The sequence below is a fragment of the Notolepis coatsorum genome (genome assembly GCF_963971535.1).
Source record: "Notolepis coatsorum genome assembly, chromosome: 20".
NCBI classification, from domain to species: Eukaryota; Metazoa; Chordata; class Actinopteri; order Aulopiformes; family Paralepididae; genus Notolepis; species Notolepis coatsorum.
Window position 1 is genome coordinate 55,208,605 of NC_140184.1, and position 23,732 is coordinate 55,232,336.

General features: G+C 43.2%; 1 protein-coding gene across 1 annotated transcript in view; it reads left to right on the forward strand.

Annotated features, from left to right (window-relative positions):
• LOC311247096 (AT-rich interactive domain-containing protein 3B) overlaps positions 1 to 23,732 on the forward strand; it is a gene marked incomplete at its 3' end in the record, with an annotated part of 129,297 nt that overhangs the window by 35,368 nt on the left and 70,197 nt on the right. Inside the window, exon 3 of the mRNA XM_084337407.1 lies at positions 17,419 to 17,493. Coding sequence (XP_084193533.1) covers positions 17,419 to 17,493 — 75 coding nt within the window. The remainder of the gene's footprint in view (positions 1 to 17,418; positions 17,494 to 23,732) is intronic.

A 23,732-nucleotide genomic window follows, 5' to 3' on the forward strand; every position in this document is an offset into this window, starting at 1 on the left:
AAAGGCCCTCTGGGTAAACACAGCAGCTGACTGGGGGCCTGGCACAAAGCCACGCGGTAGAGCAAGAGGGTTTCCTTCTGACTCCACAGCCACGCTCACTATCGCCTCAGCTCGTCCAGCTGCCTGCCAACAGCCAGCGTGGTGGTGTGGGCCACAAGCATGCGGCCGGGCTGTCCGTCTGCCAAGTGCTCACACACGTATAGCAGAGAAGTCATTTTATGCAAGTCCTCGTCAAAGCTCAAGTTTTTAAGATCAAGTCCAAGTGAAGTCTCAAGTCTTTGAGACACAAGTATCTATAAGCATATTTTTTCAACAATGATTTTTCCAATGATCCTCCTTATCATTAGGGCACAAGTGTGTTTTTATTATGAATTGGAATAGTAAGTGTTTAATCGGGTTAGAAATGGCCGCTGTGCAACAGGGTTATATCTAGGGAATGCACTTTGTTTTGCATGTTGATTATCTCTAATTTATCTATTTATCTTTTAATTTATTTATCTATATATTTGCATATTCTTGGTTTGATTGATTGAACATTTTATTAACAGATTGCAGAATGGGTACAATACAGTACGGCTCAATACACACAATTGTTAAGGAGATGCAGACCAGAGAAAGACTTTCATCTTGTTTACATCAGGGTCCCCCATTTTCAATTATCATAACATATATGACATACATGACATACGGATAGACAGTACTGTTACATCTAGACATTTATGACATACCAGATCTACAAATATACAGTACTGATTATGAGTACAAAAATAATTTACAAAGAGAGTATATACATTTGAGGGGGAAGAAACTGTACATTGGAGGAGGTTGGGTGGGTGGGGGGGTTGGGTAGGCGGGGTGGGTTGGGGGGGGTGGGAAACTGTACATAGGAGGGGGTTGGGTTTGGACATTGTACATGGTATCTATGGACCTCAGTGAATGTATTCCCAGTGTCAGAAATATTGTGTCTATTACTAGGCTTGCTTAAATTGTGATGAAACAAAGGAGAATATGAATTATGATTTTTCTTTGCATCTTTGACAGTGAATAACACCATGCTAATAATGACCATGTGTACAAGAAATCTAAGGAAATTAATAAAGGGAAGATGATTAAACAGAAGGTTCTGTAGATACAGTACTGAATTCTCCCATCCGGACCAATGCAATTTGAAATATTATTATAGAATAGCAGGTTTATAAATTACCTTATTATAGCCAATTCGCACATTTATATATATACATATATTATCTTTCAAATGGCCGAGTTCAATTTGGATTTAGTATCACCAGGCGTGCATAAGAACAGATAATGAAATCTACTGTAAATACATTAGCTTTTTTATTTTGATCATAGTGCAACCATTTTGAAACTATTTTCAAATCTAATTGTTGCTACATGCTAAAAATAGGGAAGAGAAACTAACTGCACTTTAATATATGTCAATAACGTTACGTTTTGTGTTTTATTATCCCGAATAATAAGAGTTATTAAAAAAATTCATACAGAAGTATGAACCTTGAAACCCCATAGAGGCTTTCAGGAAGTGTAGTTCTGAAAAATTCCAACGCTGATCCAGAGCTAGCTCTGCGTTCACGTTACGTGGGAAGAAGCGGAAGAACCAGAGGACATCTCGTTGCTACAACTAGGAAGCCTTCACGCGTTGACTCGATGAAACGCCCACATCCATACTTCCGCAATTCGTAACGCGAAGTGGGAGATATCGGGGTCTATAAAAAAATCCCATATGTCCTAGTAGGAATTACCACTAGGAGGCTGACGTGAATGGTTTTTCCCAGTCGGAAGCTGGTTCTTCCGCTTCTTCCCACGTAACGTGAACGCAGTATAGGTATGTCCTCTACAAAATGACAGCAAAAAAACTACAATTCCCATGGTTAAAATTTTCCAAAATGGTCGCCTCTCGCGAACTAAACTAGACCAAATCGAGAATGAAAATCTATCTAATAACACTTTAACCTATTGGTAAACTAACGTATTGATGATAATATACATTATAACTGCTGTTGTGACATGGTTATGATGTTTATACTTGAATACGTTTGATGAAAAAAACTTTACTTTTGTCAAACAGTCTGGAGATATTGATTTATGACATGATGTCATTTGCGGTCCGCCGATGGACCGCACGGGTGGAAGAGGTATCGATAAGGTCAAATATAATACTGCACTGCAATATGGAAAAAAGACGGCTTTGCTTTTTTATTCTGTAGCTGTCAATATATAGCATTGTTGCCTTTATCTATTGTTACCTTGATATGTAGGTCCAAGTGGGCTAGCCTACCAAACCACTTGAGCTTTACGTAGGATTTGCCTCCTCCAATAAGGCTGGTCTTGGACACAACAATATGATTATTTCTAAATCATCAATGAACAAAGTAAAGAATTGTTGGCAATAATACTAGATCAGCACATTTGAATGACGTTGGGTAGAGGTAGAGGGAGAGAGGGGCATAAAGCTCAACAGGACTGTTTTATTCACCCTTATGTGTGGTCTCCCTCATGCTTCTCAAAGATATTTGCCTAATTCTCAACATTTTCACATTTTCCCAGCTAATTAATATCTGTAACCAACAGATGCATGCGTGTAGCTACAGGGATACTGGTTGCGTAAGCACACGCACCAGCCCAGGCGCACACGCATGTTTAGATGACGGCTCATTTTGGTCAATGCACGCAATGTTTCCTTGAGAATTAAACAAAATAAAACATTTTATTTATTTGTGCGGTGCCCTTCTCTAACATTGTTGATCACAAGTCCTTAATCGAGTCGAGTCTGAAGTCGCTTGGGTACAAGTCTCGGCTCAAGTCGATTTGCATGCGACTTAAATGCGACTCGAGTGCGATACACTAATTCAAGTTCCCATCTCCGATATACAAACGAGGTCTGCAGAAACATTTCGGTTTGTCAGCAGTGGGTACCTTTCACATTTGAACCGATACCGGTACCGGTACCGGTACCTGTGAATCGATACCGGTACCCAACGGTACCTTTTTTCGGTACTTTAGTCTCAAGAAATTTAATTGACCTACCTCAGTCGTAAAAAAAAAAATCCAAACTTCAAATAACTACAATTTCGACAGTTTTCGGCTTGTCATTGCTCCGACTGCTTTGTTGTTGAATCAAGTCAAATCCCAGGTAAGCATATATTGTGCGTGTGAATGTTGACATGAAAAGAAAAAAGTAAAAAAAAAAATAAAAAAAATTAATAAAAAATATTTTTTTTTATTTTCTTTTTATTATTTTTTTGGTTTCTCACTTCATTCGATACTCGGTAGTACCGACGTGTTTCGGTTCGGTACCTCAAAAGTACCGAATTCGTTACCCATCCCTCAGCACCAGCTTCCAGAGAGAGGGGAACCTTCCGGGATGTCTGCCAGACATGCGTCATGTTAACCTTACGCATACGTGAAGTGTCCTGTTGCTAATGAACAGTACCCCCACCACCGCCCCTCCAAATATATTGAACCAATCTACCAAACCAATTCTGCTTTTGGTGAAATTGTCACCAAGACATTTCGTTTTTTGGGAATTGAAATATTCCCAAATATTGTTCCGCTTAAAATTCAGAGATGTAACTACACAAAAGACAATTTATAGAGGTAAACAACTGATGATATTACATCACAATAAGATAGTACATCACAATAAGAGATTGAATGACAAAACAGACACCTTCTTTTTTTCTCTCTCTCTCTCTGATCTGGTTAATAGACAATCACATTGTGAATAGTACTATGGACCATGTCAACTGCAGTCGATAATTTCAAAAGCTGTGTTAGTAAATGATTTAAAGAGTGGCACAGAAAATTGAATTATTAACTGCTGGGGTTTGAGTGGAAAGGACGGAAAGGACTGGATATAGGTTGTTATAGCTTCACTACACAATGTAGCGAAACATATAAAGGTTATTCCATCTGTTTGGGGGGAGGGGCAGAGCACACTGCTGTGAAGGAAGTGTGAGTTGCGTTTACAACACAAGATGAGACTATCGTTTTATCTCATCTTGTTTTCATGATCATGGGAAGCCAAAATCGTAATCGAAATTGAAAAAAAAAAGATAAAAAAAAGAGAATTCTCCATTATACAGCTGCCTCAATTATTTTCAAGGGTGCTTGTAAAACCTAGCTTTAGTAGATGTAGTAGTCATTCGAATAAGTAAGGGATAATGTATAGCTACGAGGTCATTGTCGCAAAATAATTGACCGACACAGAGTTTAAAATACAGAGGCGCAGCGCCGAGGTGTTTTAAACTCTGTGTCGGTCAATTATTTTGCGACAATGATCGAGTATAGCTATACATTATCCCGCTTATTACATGGCTAACTTACTAACAATATACCTAATTCATCGACAAGACGAGATCAAATGCAGACGCAGTTGTTCTGTGGCTCTGTCAGCCCAAATAAAGTGATTATTATTATCGGCAGCCGGCAGGTCTGTGGTCTGATTGCATGACTGAGTGCAGCTGTGCATATGCTGAGCAGCACTGATACAGTGTGTGTAGTGGGCTTGATTGGTCCAGCTGCGCACAGCGGTCATTATTGTTCGGCAGAGGTCCGTTATCGAGTAATATCGGACCTCTGACGAGCGCTATTGACCAATCACAAGCAAGCATTTCGGCGAATGTGAAAACGCCATGTAATAATACCTGATAATAATATCATTATTATTATACTCCAGAATACAACTAATTGGCCATTTTGAATACGCCTCAGGCAGAGTCATCAATCAGCGCCAAGCTAAGCACAATCGACCATATTTGTAATTTGCATAGTAAGTGTACATAATCTTCTTTTGGAAACACAAATCGGTCTTTACTTCTGGAAGGTGGTTCAATGATATTAGTGGCCGATTTTACCCCCCCCCCCCCCCCCCGAATTAGCCTTCATTGGCCCGCCATCTGGTCAAACAAAAGACCCCCATTGCAGGTTTGCCTGCCCCAAATAAACATGATTAGAAAACCTTGCAGGAAGCTACATTTTAATTCACAAGAGGATGAGTGGGTTGAAACGTTTACTTGGGGCGATCGAAGCGATGGTTTGTGTTGATCGAAAGTGCGTTTCTAGGTGAGATGTAGCGTGTAGCTGCTCAGGGTGTGGGGTGTGATTGCCATTAACAGCTGCCTTCCCTGTAGACGGACAGGCTGCAGTGGAGAAGCGGGCTACATTACTGAAGTGGTTCTGCAGATCAGATCTCATGCTTGTATCATCAGCATGGATATTTCTCTTGACCGGTTGTATTTTGTTACATGCACATATTGCTAGAATCCCTTTAAATCCGATAACTGTAAAAAAGAAATAATAATAAATAAAGAATGAATGCATTTGTAGACGTTACTTGTTTTATTTGGGCCCTACCCAGACTCCTGGTCTTGTTTCGTTGACAGGATCAGCAAATAAGGCCTCTGAAGGCCTCATTACAACCTGTTCCTTTTTTCCCTATAATACTAAGCACACGATACAATAAAATTGTAACATTTAAAGAATTTAATCTGTTCAATCTGTGAAGAATTTTATCTGTGTGATAGTTTGTGAAGTGGACCGGCATCCTAGAATAAAGCAAGCTTCAGACTTGTTTCCTTTGGCCTTTCAGCGATGTAAATATCTGGTTTGTTTACGCTGAATGCTTTGCCTTTCAAATATGCCATTTCCTTATTTAGAAGAAACTCCTCTTAAACCGGCCCATCCGGAATGTTGACATAAAGAGGGCGTAAGACGTCCAGCATTTCCAAGTGGGCCCCAATAAATGCTCCACACTGCGTATTCGCATGCCACGCGGATGACCTCTTAACCCTTTGTAGTGTAGTGTAGTTAACCGTCTGTAGTGTGGCAGTGAAAGGGTTAACCATTTGTCGTGTGGCAGTGAAGGGGTTAACCTTCCGTATTGTCGCAGTGAAAGGGTTAACCATTTGGTAGTGTGGTAGTGAAAGGGTTAAACTGGATAATACCGGTGATACTTTCTTTGGGGGGTGGTACATAGATGATGTACGGGTGGAAAGTCCCAATAGAGCTGTAGAGAGGGGGGAGCCCGGACTCCCCGCTCTCTCGCCCGTCCCTGGAGATGTGGTCCAGATGCGTGACGGGCCGTGGCCCATCCACGAGCAAAGGTGGCTGCAGCCCAATACCCGTACTGGGAGCACGGGCCTGAGGTCCCAGGGGGTCCCGGGGCCTGTCAAAGAGGTGGAATGCCCCCGCACACTTAACAGGAGCTGAGAGGAAACAGATACTCCCGTCACCGAGCGGGGGGGAATCAGTCTGCATCGATTAGGCCCTACAGAAAGCTGTGAATTGTGCTTATGGGTTGAACATTTGATACTTGGGACTTGGAGGGGATAGTCATAACACTGTTTCTCTTGTGATGGGAAGGACGCTTAGAATGAGGCACTGACTTATATACCACACACCCCCTCCACCCCCCTCACACGCATGAGACAAAGATGTCCTTTTCTCGTCTTGACTGCAGGCGTCGGTGAACTCACGTAATTTCATATGTAATTAGATTTGATGTGACTTAATAGCGGGGAAGGCTTTTGTTGATATGTGTGTGTATTGGGTTCCTCAGGCTTTTAGTATAATGCCGATGTGTATAAAAGCCTTATCAGGGCTGTGCGATTTCCACAGCCGCCATTAGCATGCTGGTGAAGTGGGTGCTTTGGGCTTTGAAAGATGTGAGATATGCAAGGTATTTTTAGCCCAAGCTTTTAACCCAGGAGAAAGGGCTAATAGCTCCTTTGACCTGAAAAAAAAGAAAGAAGAAAAAAGCACTACAGCCTTTGCTCGAATCGACCTTGATTTTAAAGAGACATCGGACAAAATGTGATTTTAATCTACAAACGTATGCATCTTTAATCTCTTAAAAGAAGCCCTCTTTGCCCTTTGTGTCTTGATTCAACTGTAGCCTATTGTCTCCGTCTGAAGCCTGTCACATTATTGTGAAAGTATTTAAGATCTGTTACTGTACACTTCAGAGAGCAAAACTAATAGCTTCAAATCAAATTATATGTCGGGGGGCGGGTGGGGGTGTTACTGGGGGCCCCACATGTGAGTCGGTGCATACTTTTGGTTAGGGGAAAGTGGGCCCTTTCCGTGGTCTGTTTTTCTCATGTGCTCGGAAAGGCTCCGAAGGGGTTAACTCGTGGAGTACTGTATGAAGTGCCACAGATGTGCCTCACTAAACTGTTTGCTCGGGCCCTGAAAGGGTCTTTGAACCAATGAGTGTGAACCTCTGGCCCCCGCCAGCCTGTAAACGTTGCATTTGCGTGAGGCAGGGGAAAGGGGGCCAGCCAGCGTGTTGGGGGGATGGGGCCTCTGCCTGTGGAATGTGGTGTCTTGGTGAAAAGGCTGGAGCTGAACAAATGCAGTCAGTTTTATTTGGTGAACCAGACTTGCCAGTCACCAACAGACGTGTTTACCTAGGAGCTACATAATGCAGATCCACCCCCTTTTCTCTCCTTCTCTCTAGACCTCTAGGGCCTCTTGTCATCTTGATCTTGAGAGTCTGCTCGCGGGAGGGGGTGAAAGAGCTGGTTGGTCAGCGTGTGGTTAAGTTTGTCCCTCGTTTCCCTCCTCGAGGTCTCTCTTTCTCTGTCTCTCTCTCTCTGTCTCTCTCTCTCTGTTTCTCTCTCTCTCTCTCTCTCTCTGTCTCTCTCTGTGCTCTGTAATTGGAGTGATTAATGGAGGGAGGGGTGGCGTAGCGTAGCCCGGGGGCCTACCTTTCATACGCCTGTTTGAAAAAGGTGCAGAGTGGATGACGGGGCAGGTAGTGACATGCTCAGGCCCCTGGACGTTTAGCCCCCTGTCCCCGCCACTGTGTCTGGTCCACGAGAGCGGAGACAACGTCCAACATGACCGGACACCCAGTAGCGGCGAGCAAGCAGACGGCCCTCACCAACCCCCCTAGGTCCCACTCTCTGTCCATTCTCTGTTGTGATATATGAGCAATTTTTTATTTTTTATTTTTGTATGCTTCGTCGTAACTCTAAAGAGTGCGGAGAATCGTGCTGATGTGTTTGTGAGAAGTGGAATTCCACCATATGTTCCGAGTGGCATAAAGATTTACTCACCGTTTTTCTTGCGTGTGGATGAGAGCCTTTGTGTTGTTAGCAACAACGTTCGGTCAGAGGTTAGAGGACAGCGTGGGCCATCCGCTCGCTCCAAGAGCCACTATAAACTATTCCACCAGTGTCCCGCAGAGAGATCAAGCCCAGATCCAATTTGATTTGGATAAAAAATTGCAACCCCCTGCTATGTTAGTTTTTCTAAGCATGCTGAGAGCACAGATTGGCTGTGAGAGAGAAAAATAGACCAGCTGTGGCAGAGGACCAGCGATAGTTGTCTTTAACACATTCCCCGCCAATCACGTTGTACGACGTGTTTCAAGTTCATGCGAATTCTGCCAATCCACAGCGTACGACGTTATTGTGATCATATTTCATATTTTCGCCATGGTATTCATATTTCCCTCACGGAGCCTGGTCTGATGCAGTGGGACTCGGCACAACTCTGCAACGCTTCAATACTGCCCCCTGGTGGATGATCGGCGAGTTGCCAAACCGGAAATGGCCGATTGGATATTGGTGTGTCTCCTAAATCCGTCTGGCCACTCGCATATCATCGCGGGACTCTAGCCACACACCGTGGATATGGATCGCTGCCATAACTCAATAATCGACATGATTTGGGCGTGTATTAGTATTATACAAACCGGAAATGGATCTACTCGATCCCCATCAAATAACTGGGATCTTTTTGCTCCAGTCTCATCGCCCAACGGTAAGAGGAGGCTGACGTCATTTGTAGCGTGAGTGTTTATTATTATCCATACAAACTGCTCTGATCTATATATCACCCATACTACATAAAGCATTTAACGACGATCACGGAATTATAAACGACCCCCCCCCCCGTTCACCCGCGCATGATCAGTCATAACGTTTAGGACCATGTACAGTTGAAATTTTTAATATAGCGTGGATCGTAACAAACTGCATTTGATAATCTATATATGCATTTATGCCTATATCTCACGTTCTATGAAATACTGCAGAAAACGATAAAAACATATTTATACTCTAGACGGTATTTTCGTATGAATGTGTGAATGAAAAAGTTAAACGTTCCTACATCCTGAACGATAGATAATCGATGTTGAATGGGCCATAGTAATGTCAATTTAGCAATACAATTTAAAAAGTTATAGTCCTGCAAAGAAGGTGAACATCTCCATAGACTTACAGTGCTGGCAGAGAATGGTATAAGAGATGATCAAACTCCGTGGCAGTTAATGTGTTTTAATCTGAGCCCACTATTCCCACCTGCTACGTGGTGCTGTACAAAGTAAAGTTATTATTTTGTTCCTTTAAATTATTTTGAGAAATTGAGAGGAGCAGCATTCAATTTGAATAGCTGTTTACCCTCCCACTACTATGTGAAAATACACTCCATCTCCATCAGTCTATTGACTTCCATAGTAAAATTGGATGGGAAAATGTCACTTCAATTATTGCACCTTTCTGTATACTTTTTCACTTACCTCACGTCACGGGAGAGGTGGTGGTTTATATGTCTTTCTTTAAAACCTTAGGGACTGGATTTGAATGCCTTCATCAAGTCAACGACGCATCCCTTATACTGTGCTTGATTTATTCTGTTTGGGTGTATTTTGCTTTGATGACAAAAAAAAATTCAAAGGCAAATGTTGTTCAAAACCCCTCAATACTGTCTACTGTCTACAAATGATGTCGGAGTGACAAGTGTAAAGAATTATAGCAATGGGCCATTTTGAAACACCCAACAACAAGTCATTTGTCCAAATACTTGAGCTGACTTGTCACATGACACATTAGGGCTACAGTTCAATAATGAAAAATAAATAAAGTTCAAAAAAGCAAATGAATGTAGAGACATTCTAAACTTTGACCGCACGCATAGTGTCATTTGATTTGAAATACGAAGTTGATCAGCACAGAGGGGAAAAACCACCGACATCTCTGTCCCAATACTATCACATCTAACTATGTATGCCAGTGTTTCTCATGTATCACTAACATTGGCTGTAATCCAGATTTCTGTTGGTACCGCTAACGCTAAGTCTTGTGGCATTCCCCAACTGTGATTAAATTACCTCCCGAGTCTGATTTACCTCAGCCAACTGTTTTGACAGCCCACAATTTGACTAAAAAAGATTATCTGTAGAGTGCGATTTAAGGAGGAGTGGTGGTGTAAGGTTGGGGAAGTGCTCTCCTATTATCACGCAGTTTACTGGTGTGTGCTGGAATGTAGTTGTATTATTTTAAGTAAAGTTACCTACAGTACAATGTCTGCTCTGGCACAGCTCACGCTGAAAACACAATGGCATTTTTTTTACCATGATTCATTGTCGGGGGTTAGTTACCATAGGGATATTGTTTGTATACATTATGTTTTTTGTTTAGTTTTTCCCCCGTTGAGGATGGGTGTGGCTCTTCACTGACACTAGCCCCATAACCTGTTTTCTTTTTCTATTGATAGGCGATTGATTGATGTTTCTTCTCGAACCGGTGGGGATGTCATCAAATGTTGATATATATCGATAATTGATCTAATTATTTTCTCAATAAATGCTTGACTTATCAATTTTTTAAAAGAACATTAAAACCTACATCTTTGATGTTTTTCCAGTCATTGTGGATTGTGGCTACACTAAAGTTGCCGTTTGCATTTGAAAATTGGCATCAATAATCATTGGGAAAATTTCCTGATCATCGATGTGTGAAAAAGGCATCGATGTCAAGCCTACCAGTCAGGAATCCTCGTAGAAACCCTTTCTGTTGGTCTAAGTTTTGGGGCTCCTGTTGAAGGTGGTGGGGGTTAACGTAGGTCACACTGAGACCTATGATTTGGCTCTCATCTCAGTTTCTGCGGCCGTGCCAGTAGATGTCTGAGGATGATGAGTATTGACGTGTGCTGTGAGATTGCGTCCGGAGGGGGCTGGGGACCTCCCCTATGTTTGCACATCCAGGGCTATTGATTGGGCCTCTGTTCAATGGCTATGCTGGCCCAGGGGATGGAGACTGTAGCAGGGAGACGCAGAGTGGACAGAGGGAGCAGTAGCTAGCAGTGCAGTACCAAGGGGTTAATAGGAGCATAGCTCGAGGCTAACAACGGCTCTAATATGGCTGAGACACGTGCCACTGTTGATTAACCCCTTGTCCATAGGATCATATGCCACTCTGCAAACAACAACTGTTGGGCGTAGCCGGCAATACGTTTCAGACAAGCCAGGGAGCCACTTATGTACAGGTTGTTTACAGTATGAAAATGACCTACTTCGGTAGGCTGTTGGCTGATTATACTATGCACCATATAGGCTGACCTGCTTTAGAGCCTTCATGTAAAATTGCAGGAGCCAGTTGGTCTTTCTGAGGTGTTTCAAAAAGGGAACCTATAATGTCTCTCTAGCTGCTACTGCTGCTACATGTAATCTACCCAACCCCATCCCCTCCCCCGACTGGAAGACTGAAGGCAAATCACATGGTGCTTTTATTAAGGGACGAGCCTCTTCATCTAATAACGGCCCCCGCTATCATATTGGAGAAGTGCTGTCAACATCCTGGGCAATCAATTCCACCCCCCCACCCACCCCTTCAGAACAGCCGCCATTAACCCTTCCTGTTCCAGCTCGCCTGGCCTCACCAAAATGGTGGCTTTACTCCAAACATCTCCTTTTAATGGCTGTGTTGAATTGCCCCCTCAGGTATGTGTAGTCATTCAAGTAGGATGGGAGCATGTCTCGGGAGGTTTGTTGAATGCAGATGGAAGGATATGCAAAGAATGTAAACATGTTACAGGCTGCAGTGCACGGCGGTTATTAGTCTCGCTGTTTTATGCAGATTTATTGTCAACATACACAGGCCGTTTCACCTTTATATGCACAAAGCCTCGAGCTACTGTAGAGAGAGAAAGTGTTTTACATGTTTAATATCAAGGACCCCAGATAGATTCATAATAGGCCAAAGACCCCCACCTGAGATGAGATGTGCATTCATAAGATGGTTCTCTGAATGCTAGAACTTGAGAAAGCTACAACCTGTTTTAGTTTTTTTTACATGCTAACTTCTAGTAAATGAAATACCAGTAAATGTAAACACCTCCTCATTTCGCTGGGGATTATCTGCAACCCCCACGAAGGACCACTCATTTTAAGCAGCAGTTCTCAACCCGGGGATCGGGACACCTTTAGGGGGGGTATATATAGATACTATATCTGTATATCCCCTACCTACTCTTACTAGTTACATACATCTGATTAGCACTACACCCAGTATTATTTTGTATATATATAATTATATATTACTATGGCACTTTACTGTTACATTTCCACTCTGGTTGGATGCCAATCTTATTTTTCGTTGTACCGTACTTTGTGCTGTATAATGACAATACATTTAGAATTGTATTTAATCTAATCTAAAAGCCCAACCTCCTCCCAATGATTAATCAAGTGTAATGGCCTGGAAAGGGGAACTAATAATCGTTCTTAGATTCACCATTCTGTCTCTGTTTTTAGGGGTCACACACTGTGTCAAAGTGGTTGAGAACCACGATCTAGAGTAGAGGCCAGTGTTTTTGTGTCACAGGGCTGAGACCCAATGGTGATGATGACCCACTACTAGCACACTGCTGATCGACTGCTTGGTTCTCATCCCTTATTTGGCCCTGCGCCAGTCGGTCACGTATGGCCATAATGTGATTAGCCCGCCCCCACCGCATGGCCAGTAAACCTGCTAACAGCATTATGCTGCAGGAGGGGACAGACGCAGGGACGAGGACTGCTGCTGTACTACATACACGTACATACATGAAATGTCACACAACACTTGTAGATTGCTGACCAACCCCCTTCACCCTGTCATGATGTATCTAGGGTGTGGGAACTTTAAAAGCTGCTGTCGTTTCTTTGGTGTCTTTTTAAAACTCTGGGTGGAGTGCTGATGAAGGGGGCGGAGATCATGACGGATCTGGAAAAAAACACAAAAAACAAAAACGGTCGGTGGCTGCAAAGAGGCCAGGAGATTCTGCACTTAGTGTTAGCAACATAGTGTTAACATTCCTTAACTGACCAGCGTCCCCCACTCTAGAGCCAACTAACATGTCTGCCACACGGGCGGTAGTTTCATTGGCCGTAGTTGATGTGTTTTGTGTTTTTTTTTTGTGTGTTGAGGTTTTTCCCATAAGCCGATAGTGAGCTTATTTGCGCTAAGACCAGTGAGAAGGGAATCCTCTGAGTCCACCAGCAGGAGAGTGGAGCAGAATAGGATGAGAGCAGGAGATGTTCTGTCATCCCGGGCTGATAAACATGGGATCGGGGAAGATGTAAATACATTTTGGGACAAGTTTGGGCGCAAATATTCCGGCGTCTTGCTCCCTGTGCACTCTCGCTGCATGTCTGTATCTCTTGCAGAGGTGGGGACTGCAGACTGGGACTGAGTTCATTCATCATATGGGCACGGAAGTTGCTGCAGGAGCTATGTCCACCATTTCCAATTTATTTTGTAGGAATGGGTACATTCCATACTAGACTGTAAAAACAAGTGCATTCATCATTGTAATAGTAGCGCTAGCTCTCTCTTTCTTCCTCTAGCAGTTACAACTTTCCAAACCCACGACAATAATTATTTTGGATTCTGATTGCATAAAAGTTTGAATTACTTGGAACAAGTAGAAAGTGACACTCCTAGTGGTTCATCCGTTTTGCTTCGCTTTGCGAGAGTCCTTTGTTTGTGTGGTGTGACTGATTTACCTCTAGTCTGGTCTCTAATCTAATCTTTATTATTATTATTATTATATTATTATTATTTATGTTAAAGGTCACTTTGAATGATTTTAAAGGTCACATATTATGAAAAACCTCACATTTTCTGTGCTTGTGCACATAGGCCTAGTTACTGTACATGTAGGTCTCTGATGGGCCTACTAACACACACTGTGAAATAAGACCAGACAGTCAGACTTGGTACAGAGCTACAGAAGCAGAGAGGTATATATTAGGGAGGTGTAGTCTGACGTCACGTTAGTTTCCTGCGCGGTCCACTCGTATAGGGATTTATCATTGGGAAAATGTATGATCGGCTATTGTAATAATTCTGCCTCATGAACATAGGCACGCTTTCCATTTTTGCACAAAATAAGTTCCCTTCTATCACCAACATTATTGTTTTAAGCATTTTTGGTTGAAATAAAGTTAGTTATAAGGTTGTTTAATTTGTAGTTGAAAAAGAACTACACTTACCAGTAGAACGCCTGTCGTTCAGTGCTGTCGCCTAACACACGTCACAGCCATTGTGTAGTTCCTCAGTGAACGAGAACAAAAACGTTTCATGTCGAGCTATAGATTGTGGATGAATACACACAGAAAGGTACACCATGCCAATGTTCATGCTTTATTTGTTTTAAATGAGAAGATTTAGAAATGTCCATTGGAAATACATTGCAAGGGAAACAGCAATGACGTAACCACTACACCTCCCTATAGAGGTATAATCTGTAATGCCATCAAACAGCGACCTCTATATAAAAGAGCCATGCTTGGTGTTATGCTTTGTTTACTTTTTGTTTTGGTCTGCTGTGTGGGTTGGAGTTTAGTAATTATTATTATTATAGTGTGCATTTCTCCAGACCAGGTCTGGCCAGTAGCAATTGAGAATTTGGGATGGTCCACATTAATTTCAAAGCAGTTTAAATTGTATTTTGGGATGGTCCCCCCGGGAAGATGGTGAAAGAAAGTTAGTCCTGAGCCCTGAATGGGAGGCAGTAGCAGACAGGGCTGGGGGTCAAGGGGCAGGTGGGCCGGCTCGCTGGCCCCCGAGTCTGTCACTGTGCCGTGCCTCTCTGTCACACAGACCTTTGCTCTCTGTGATGTCAGACACACCTTGACCCCCGCACTCTCTCACTAGGCAGCACAGAGTGTCCCTTGGGTAGCTGTGTGTGTTTTGTGTGTGTGTGTGTGTGTGTGTGTGTGTGTGTGTGTGTGTGTGTGTTCCACTTACAAATTGAGGCCAATAACCTGACAGTCACTGCTCACTGTCAGTGCAACAGAAGAGAGGACCGGTTGGAAATTTAGATCTCTCTCTCTCTCTCTCTCTCTCTCTCTCTCTCTCTCTCTCTCTCTCTCTCTCTCTCTCTCTCTCTCTCTCTCTCTCTCTCTCTCTCTCTCGCTCTCGCTCTCGCTCGCTCTCTCTCGCGCGCGCGCGCCTTACTTAAGCCACACACATGGCAGTGATTAATGATCAGAAATCCATAAGCAGCAGTATGTATTCCGTTGCGTTGGAAGATTGTCATAGAGTACACACAGCCATTTGACCTAATTACCAGTGAGGAATGATGGAGTGTGTCTCTCTATTATTCAGTTACTGTCAATGGCATGATGCTGATGACCTCGGAGAGAGAGAGCGAGAGAGAATCTACCATATTTTTATTAAGAGGTACAGATAGCTCAAGTGTTCCGTGGCGAGCCTGTGAGATTCTACCTAGATGTCATGGTGTGAACTATCTCCCGCTATGATCCTTTGTGATGGTTAAAGGTTAACAAAGAGTAATGGAACAGTGTGCAAGGGTCAATAAGACGCCTATGAATGATGCACCGTGCGTTTGCCATGACGATTCTCCCGTCGTAATCTATATTGCACAGATAAAGGACATTGGTGCTGGTTAAATGTGTTTTTGATAAGGGGCGCCAGCTGGAGATGTAGATATTTACTTAACATTCTGAAATGTAACATGTCGCCTGGTGATTGGTCAACTGTTGAGTTTTGTCGTGTTGTTGATTAGGGATGCACTATTAGGCTTTTTTATTATTATTATTAATTGTTTTTGCCGATTGATTCCAACACAGACTGTTGAGGGGTTTTAATACAAATGCAGGTCAGTTACAAAACAATCCTTTGGGTTATTAGCCCTTCAGACGTGCTTATCTTCACGCACTCAATTGTATTGGTTACATCACTCGCCATTAAGAAAGAAATACCACAGCCATGTCAATCAAAGAAATTAACTGATTTAGCCTGTTTGTCGTTTATTCTGTTGTTACTTTGCGGATGTCATGGGGACCATATAGACTCAACCACATGCAAGTGGAATGAGAACGTAATTCACTGGTTGGGTCTACACAATTCTCATTCCCAAATGATCGGGAAAACGTACTTGGTCTGTGTCTTTAAGCAATGCATTGCCAGGAAAAGGCCAATCAGCCAAATATCAGCTGTAAAAATACAATGAAATTGATTCCCCATTGTGACTTTTAAGCCCCATATTGGCCGATACCAACTGTCAATCCCTCCTTGTCGCTACGATAATGTCCTAGGAAGCTGTTAATGTCGTCAGCCACACTAGTCACCTAAGAGCAGGGAGAAGGAGAGAGTGAGAGGGTGATTTGCTCTCAGAGGCGGAGGGGTGCAGGGGGGGTGGTGATGATGGGGGCCTCGACAACCTTTGCCCCCCTGACTCTTGTTTCAGGGTCCGCCGTTGTACGTAGCTGACCAATGAGCCCCTCCAACTGAAACCAGATCCTGGTGCTGCGGCTATTAACATCCCCCTCCAAACGGATCCTGTTTTGATTCCTGATGCTTTTATAGGTTTTGTCTTTTTAGGAGACATTCCTGTTCGGTGCATACCGTGCAACCCCTTTTTCCCTCCCCTATTTTCCTTCCCTTCCGTCCTGTGAGGCCGTTTGACCAACCCCCCCCCCCCCCCCTGTTTCTGATCGGCTCCTGTTTGCGTGTGTTGTGTGTGGGGGCCTGGGGGGGTTACTGACCAGCCCCCCTTGTCTGTCAGCCAGCAACACCCCATGAACTTGGCCGCCTACTGCAGCTGCGTTTGGATTGAAGGATGGGGGGCCCTGGTATCCAGCTGGGTCAGAAGGGGGGGGTGTAAGGGAAGGGAAGGCCCAGATGCAGATGGTTTAGGTCAAATGAAGATGTTTGAGAAGGGGGGGGGGGGCACAGGAGCTCAGGGGCGCAATAACTCCAGAGGTTGCTCTCCCAACTTCAGGAAGAAAATAAGTGCACTGGAAGTGTGTGTGTGTGTGTGTGTGTGTGTGTGTGTGTGTGTGTGTGTGTGTGTGTGTGTGTGTGTGTGTGTGTGTGTGTGTGTGTGTGTGTGTGTGTGTGTGTGTGTGTGTGTGTGTGTGTGTGTGTGTGTGTGTGTGTGTGTGTGTGTGTGTGTGTGTGTGTGTGTGTGTGTGTGTGTGTGTGTGTGTGTGTGTGTGTGTGTGTGTGTGTGTGTGTGTGTGTGTGTGTGTGTGTGTGTGTGTGTGTGTGTGTGTGTGTGTGTGTGTGTGTGTGTGTGTGTGTGTGTGGATCTTTGTCTGAGTTTGTATTTGTGTGTACTGATTTCTTTGTCTTCCCTGTGTCCTGTCTGTTTTAGAATGGGAACGCTGCCTGGGCGGACGATGCTGACAGCGCTAGAGGTCGAGGAGAGGCCTCCAGAGATTTTGCTAAGGTAAGGGGTCTGGAACACTTTGCTTAGGTAAGGGGTCTGGAACACTTAGCTAATGTAAGGGGTCTTGAACACTTTGCTAAGGGGTCTGGAACACTTTGTTAAGGTAAGGGGTCTGGAACACATTAGGTTCTGAGCCAGTGGGCCATCAAATGACAACATAATGACCACAACACAGGCCATCAAATGACCACAACACAGGCCAACAAATGACCACATAATGACCACAAGACAGGCCATCAAATTACCACAACACAGGCCATCAGACCACTGGCTGGATTTCATAATAGTTTAACTTTGAATGACATTTCAGCATGCAGGCGCTGTCCACCGAAGTTATTATTACTTCAAAGCGCTACTGCCTATATGGATAAAACAAGGTGTAATAAGGATGTTTTAGGTGGTGGTAGTTTCTCTGTTAGGACATAGTCGGTCTGATATATATTAGAGAAATAGTAAAGTAATATTCGCCAAACAATCTGACGGGCCAGATATTATTACGGCCCGCCGCCCGCCACAGTCTGAACATGCGTAGTGAGCTGATTTTCATTGGCGCCGGCAACTACAAATTGAAATCCTGTAGTGACAGAAAAACCTCTCAAAAAAATAAGTTATGGCGAAACAGACAGCAAAACGTGATTCCTTTGTATGGACAGATGCCGAGGTGGAGTTGCTGCTGAGTGTAACTCTACAGTACAAGACGACCAAGACACAGGGGAACGTCGACTGGGAGTCGTGCTACACCAAATATGTCGAGCTGTTAATGCGTATGAATGTCTGTCCACGGGGCAAGCTATATTCACGTAACTCACATATTCAAATGATTCCTGTAATTCCTGTACAGTAACTATTCAACTAATAATGTTAAGTTATTATTAGGTCATTCTGGGACCACTCACGCGTGATGCCAACATCCTCAACTATCCGCAACATCAGAGCGCATCAGGTGCAGACCTCTTCTGTCGTGAGTCTATTAACTGAATTTAGAATGCAATTTGGCTTTTAACTGAAGCAGGGCGCAAAACTAGACATGTTTAGCAAAACATTAAATATCTTTGCTACAGTTTGTGATAATGCCTTGCCTTATTTTGTTTCGGAATCGCGATATTGTGATCTCAAGGTCTCAACATGACATTGTATGATATCTCTCGAGAAATAAGCGGATGAAAAAAACGCCACTCGCCATTTAAATAAATCAAAAGCGTGTGTTTAACAACCTCAAAAACGTTCGAAACACAGTTTATATTAACTTAATAAATAAACAGAAACGAGAAATCTACTTATGTAAATGAAAATGTCCAGTATAACTAAATAACAGATACATCCCTCCTATTACACGCAAGCAGCGTCTGATGGCTGAATCTGTCGGCACTGGAGTATACAGTAGCTGTTACATCTAGACATTCATGAATGATATACAAGATATACAAATATACAGTACTGCTTAAGAGGCAGAAAATATATACACAAAATGCGTTTAAGAAAATCTCCGGCCATGTCCCCACGTATATGGATCTTTTGCCAAACGCACATTTTATTCCACGATTGGGCCTTTTATCCACACGTAAAAGGGTGTTTTCAGAGACATAAACGGAGATTTTCTTAAACGCATTTTAAAGTGAAGATTTTCCAAAATATCCGTTCAGTGGATCCGTGCAGCCACTGTAAACGCATAGTCTAGATAAACGATGACGCCACAGCTCACTACGCATGCTCAGACTGTGGTGGGCCGTAATAATATCTGGCCCGTCAGATTGTTTGGCGAATATTACTTTACTATTTCTCTAATATATATCAGACCGACTATAGGCTAGCTAGGCTATATATTTCAGCTATAATGTCCTAACAGAGAAACTACCACCACCTAAAACATCCTTATTACACCTTGTTTTATCCATATAGGCAGTAGCGCTTTGAAGTAATAATAACTTCGGTGGACTTGGTGCTGAAATGTCATTCAAACTATCCTTACTTATATATGCGACGACGGCACCACACGTGAACAGTAGTGATAAGGACTCGCCATTTAGTTTCAGAATCCGGAGATTGTTAGCCCCTTTCGTGACTGTGATGCACCGAGTGAATCCACAGTCACTTGCTCCTCAATAGGAAACCAACCTAGATTTACCCTGAAGGACTGGTTCTAACCGAACCGTTCGTTATACAAGTATCACAGAGAAATGTCAAATGTACTCACAGTTGCACGAGGGTTTCGGACAGAGATACGGGATGGTTTGAAAGCTCGGCGTTGCTAATAAACATTTTAAATATTTTTTATATACTGCTCAAAACGGCATTATTTCCGGCGTTGGCTGCCTGGTGTGATCACAGCGCATGCGCATCATGCACCCAACGCCGGAAATAATGCCGTTTTGAGCAGTTTATAAAGAATATTTAAAATGTTTATTAGCAACGCCGAGATTTCAAACCATCCCGTATGTCTGTCCGAAACCCTCGTGCAACTGTGAGTACCTTTGAAACGTCTCTGTGATTCTTGTATAACGAACGGTTCGGTTAGAACCAGTCCTTCATGGTAAATCTAGGTTGGTTTCCTATTGAGGAGCAAGTGACTGTGGATTCACTCTGTGCATCACAGTCACGAAAGAGGCTAGGAGATTGTGATCTCAACATTGACATTGTATCTCTCCGTCGCCCAGTGCGCAGAAGTAAAGCATTGAATCGTGACATATCTAGATTGGTTGTTTCCTCTGGACTGCATAATCCTCCGCTATATCTATCTATTTATCATCTTCTATGTATGTCAATATAGCCAATGGAAATGCTAGGAATGGTCAAGTGGGCTGGGTGAACCAATGGACAATTCCTATAATTTCTCAGTCGTTCTGACCGCTCGTACATCGCTTATCGCCACCTACTGGCCCGCATGCTTGTTGGAGCAATTTATATGCGTTTATGTTTTTTTTTTTTAAACTTAAATTTTTATTAACATTTATAGACAAACAACACTTACACAAAAATGGATCCCATAACACAATATGAAAGAATGCAGTGAACATAAATGGTTACATGAATAGCATTGTTGGTTATATGTTTCCACTACAGTTGTTTTTCCAGGCACTTAATACAAAGACTGATTGTATACCGCCCTTGAACAGGTATAAACAAATTTAATACCTACTCAAAAGGATTAGATACTGACTAAGGCAGATATGTATGGTATGGGTCCAGTGACCCTCCTTGAATTTCCTTCTTCTCTTATCCTTCGCCCTTTCTATTTCTTTTATACTAAATTTATCTTTGCCTTTTGATTCACACATTTACAAACCACATCTTCCTTGATTATTAATACAACATTGTTAAACAGACATAAATAATAAAGTACAAAAAATTTAATACAATTGTAATGCCCAAAAAAATGAAAAATAAAATCAGAAAATACTAACTAAGTCAAAAGTGTGTGACATGGGTTCAGAGACCCTCCTTGAACCTCTTTCCTCCTTTACCCTTCGCCCTCTTGTGATGCATTTGGTTCTTCCTCTGTGATGTCGTTTTCGTTCCCCTTGTAATCCTCCCACTTTCCCCATCTTTCTCCAAATTTCTCTTCCTGTAACCTCAGCATGTGTGTTATCCTCTCCATATCCTGTATCTCCTCCACTATTCCTACCCATTGTGCTATTGTCGGTGGGTCTTCTTTGTACCACAGTCTTGTTATTGCTTTTCTGGCCGCTATCAACATTATCTTTATTAAATATTTGTCCCCCCCTTGTATTCCCTCGTGTGTCAGGTCTCCTAAGTAAAGCACCAGTCCTGTTTGTGGTAACCCGTATCCTAATATTCTGATCATTGCCTCCCCTATCTCCTCCCAATACCCCTTCAGCTTCTGACATCCCCAGAATATGTGCGTGTGATTTGCCCCCTCCTTCCCACACATTCTCCAGCATGCCCTTTTTTTTTTTTTTTTTTTTTTTCCTCCATTTTCCTCCGATTTTCTCCCATCCCAATGTTAGTCGTTATGCCAATTCCCAATCCCCTTCCTGGTCGCAGCGCACTTACCCCCCACAGTCAGATCATCTGGGAGAGTGGAGGCTATCACGTGCTTCCTCCGACACACGTCCAGCCAATCAACCGCTTCTTTTCACCTGGCAGCGCGGATATTCTCCGAGAGGGCGTAGCGTGTGGAAGGATCACACTATCCCACTCAGGTCCCATCCGCGCTTAGCAGGCGCCCCGACCGAACTGTAGGAGTCGCTGTTTACAACGACCCGGACCCACCCCGCCAGCTTCTCCCACCCTCTAATACTGCCAATTGTATTAGTGTGAACGGCCAGCCAAGCTGGTGACAACCCCGGAGCTGTGAGCTGGATTCGAACAGGCGAATCCAGCTCACAGCTCCGGGGTTGGTGACGAACGCAATCTCTGCTACGCCACCTAACCGCCCCCCAGCATGCTCTTTGTGTTGGTGCATATTTTGCCTTCAGCTCTGGGGTTATAAAGAATCTGATTATGTTTTTCCATCCAAACTCTTTCCATATCCTCGATCCTGTTGTTGAATGTTGCACCTCGCATATGTTCCCCCATTCCTTCCCTGTTATTCCTATCTCTAGTTCTCTCTCCCATTTCTCCCTTATATAATCGGTCGTGTGTCCCTTGCTGGTCATTATAGCCCGGTACAGTGCTGATATTACCCTTCCTTTCCCTCCTTCATATGCCCTTACTATCATCCTAATTATTCCATTCTGTTCTTCTTCCTTGTCCCCTCTTATTTCTTTATTATAGTAATCTCTAATCTGTAGATATCTGAAGTGGTCCTTGTTTTCTAGTCCAAATTTCTCCTTTAATTTTTGTAGTGTTTGCATTTCCCCCTTCCTTATCATTTTGCATATCGCTGTTGCCCCCCCCCCCCTCTCCCACCTTCTGAATCCATGGTCCAGCCTCCCTGGTTTGAATCTCTTGTCATGTGCTATCCATCTCAGAACCCCTGACTGCTTCTCTAATTTGTGTGTTTTTACTACTCTGTTCCATATGGTCAAGGTGCATTTGGTGATAGGATCTAACAGTCCCTCTTTTTCTTTGAACAGTTCCCTATCTCCCACCAGAGCTTGTACCTTGTATCCCTCCCCTTCTTTTTCAATGTCTTTCCATCTTGCCTCATATTTGTCGTTACACCAGCACGTCACTGCTCTCAGTTGCGCTGCATAATAATAATCTTGTAGGCTGGGTACTGCCATCCCTCCCTCTTCCTTTGGTAGTTGTAGTGTTTTATATCTGACCCGTGGTCTTCTCCCCGCCCATATGAACCTCGATATCAGTCTGTCCCACTCCCTGAATTGATTCTGTGGTATTTGTATCGGTAGTGACTGGAACAGGTACAGTAACCTTGATAGTATGTTCATTTTAATGACCTCTATTCTTGAATTGAAGTCCAAGGGCATTACTGTCCATCTCTCTAAGTCTCTCTTGATGTTCTGATTTATCTGTGTATAGTTCGCCTCAAACAGTTTCCCCACCCCTCTTGTGATGTTCACCCCTAAGTATTTAATCTTGTCCATGTCCCATCTTATCCCGTACTGTTCCCTAATTTCCGTCGTTGGGGTATAGTTCCATGCTAAGGTCTGTGTCTTTGTCACGTTTAGTTTGTATCCTGAGTAGTGGCCATATTCCTTCAGTAGATCCATCAGTGCCGGGAAGCTCTTGTCTGGTTGTCTCATGTATACTATCACGTCGTCCGCAAATAGGCCTAGTTTATATTCCGTTCCCTTTATCCTTACTCCCTTGATGTCCTCGGTCTGTCTGATCAGTTGCGCCAGTGGTTCTATGAAAACGGCGAAGAGCGTTGGTGAGAGACAACATCCCTGTCTGGTAGCCCTCTCTAATCTGATTCTATCCGTCAGGCTGCCATTCACCTTAACCCTCGCTGTCGGTTCTTGATATAGCGCCTTGATCATCTTCATCGCCCTCCCGTTCAGTCCGAACCTCATCAATGTTTTATATAAAAATTTCCAGCTCACACTGTCGAATGCTTTTTCTGCATCTAGGCTAATCAGTACCGCGCTACCACCTTGTTTTTGTATCTCCTCTACTATGTGTAATGTCTTTCTCACGTTGTCCTGTGTCTGTCTCCCTTTAATAAATCCAGTTTGATCTTCATCTATAATGTCTGGCATAAACGTCTCAAATCTCTTTGATATTATCGATGTATACATCTTGTAATCCACGTTGAGTATGGACACAGGTCTGAAACTACTACATAATTCTCGATCCTTCCCTTCCTTCGGTATCGT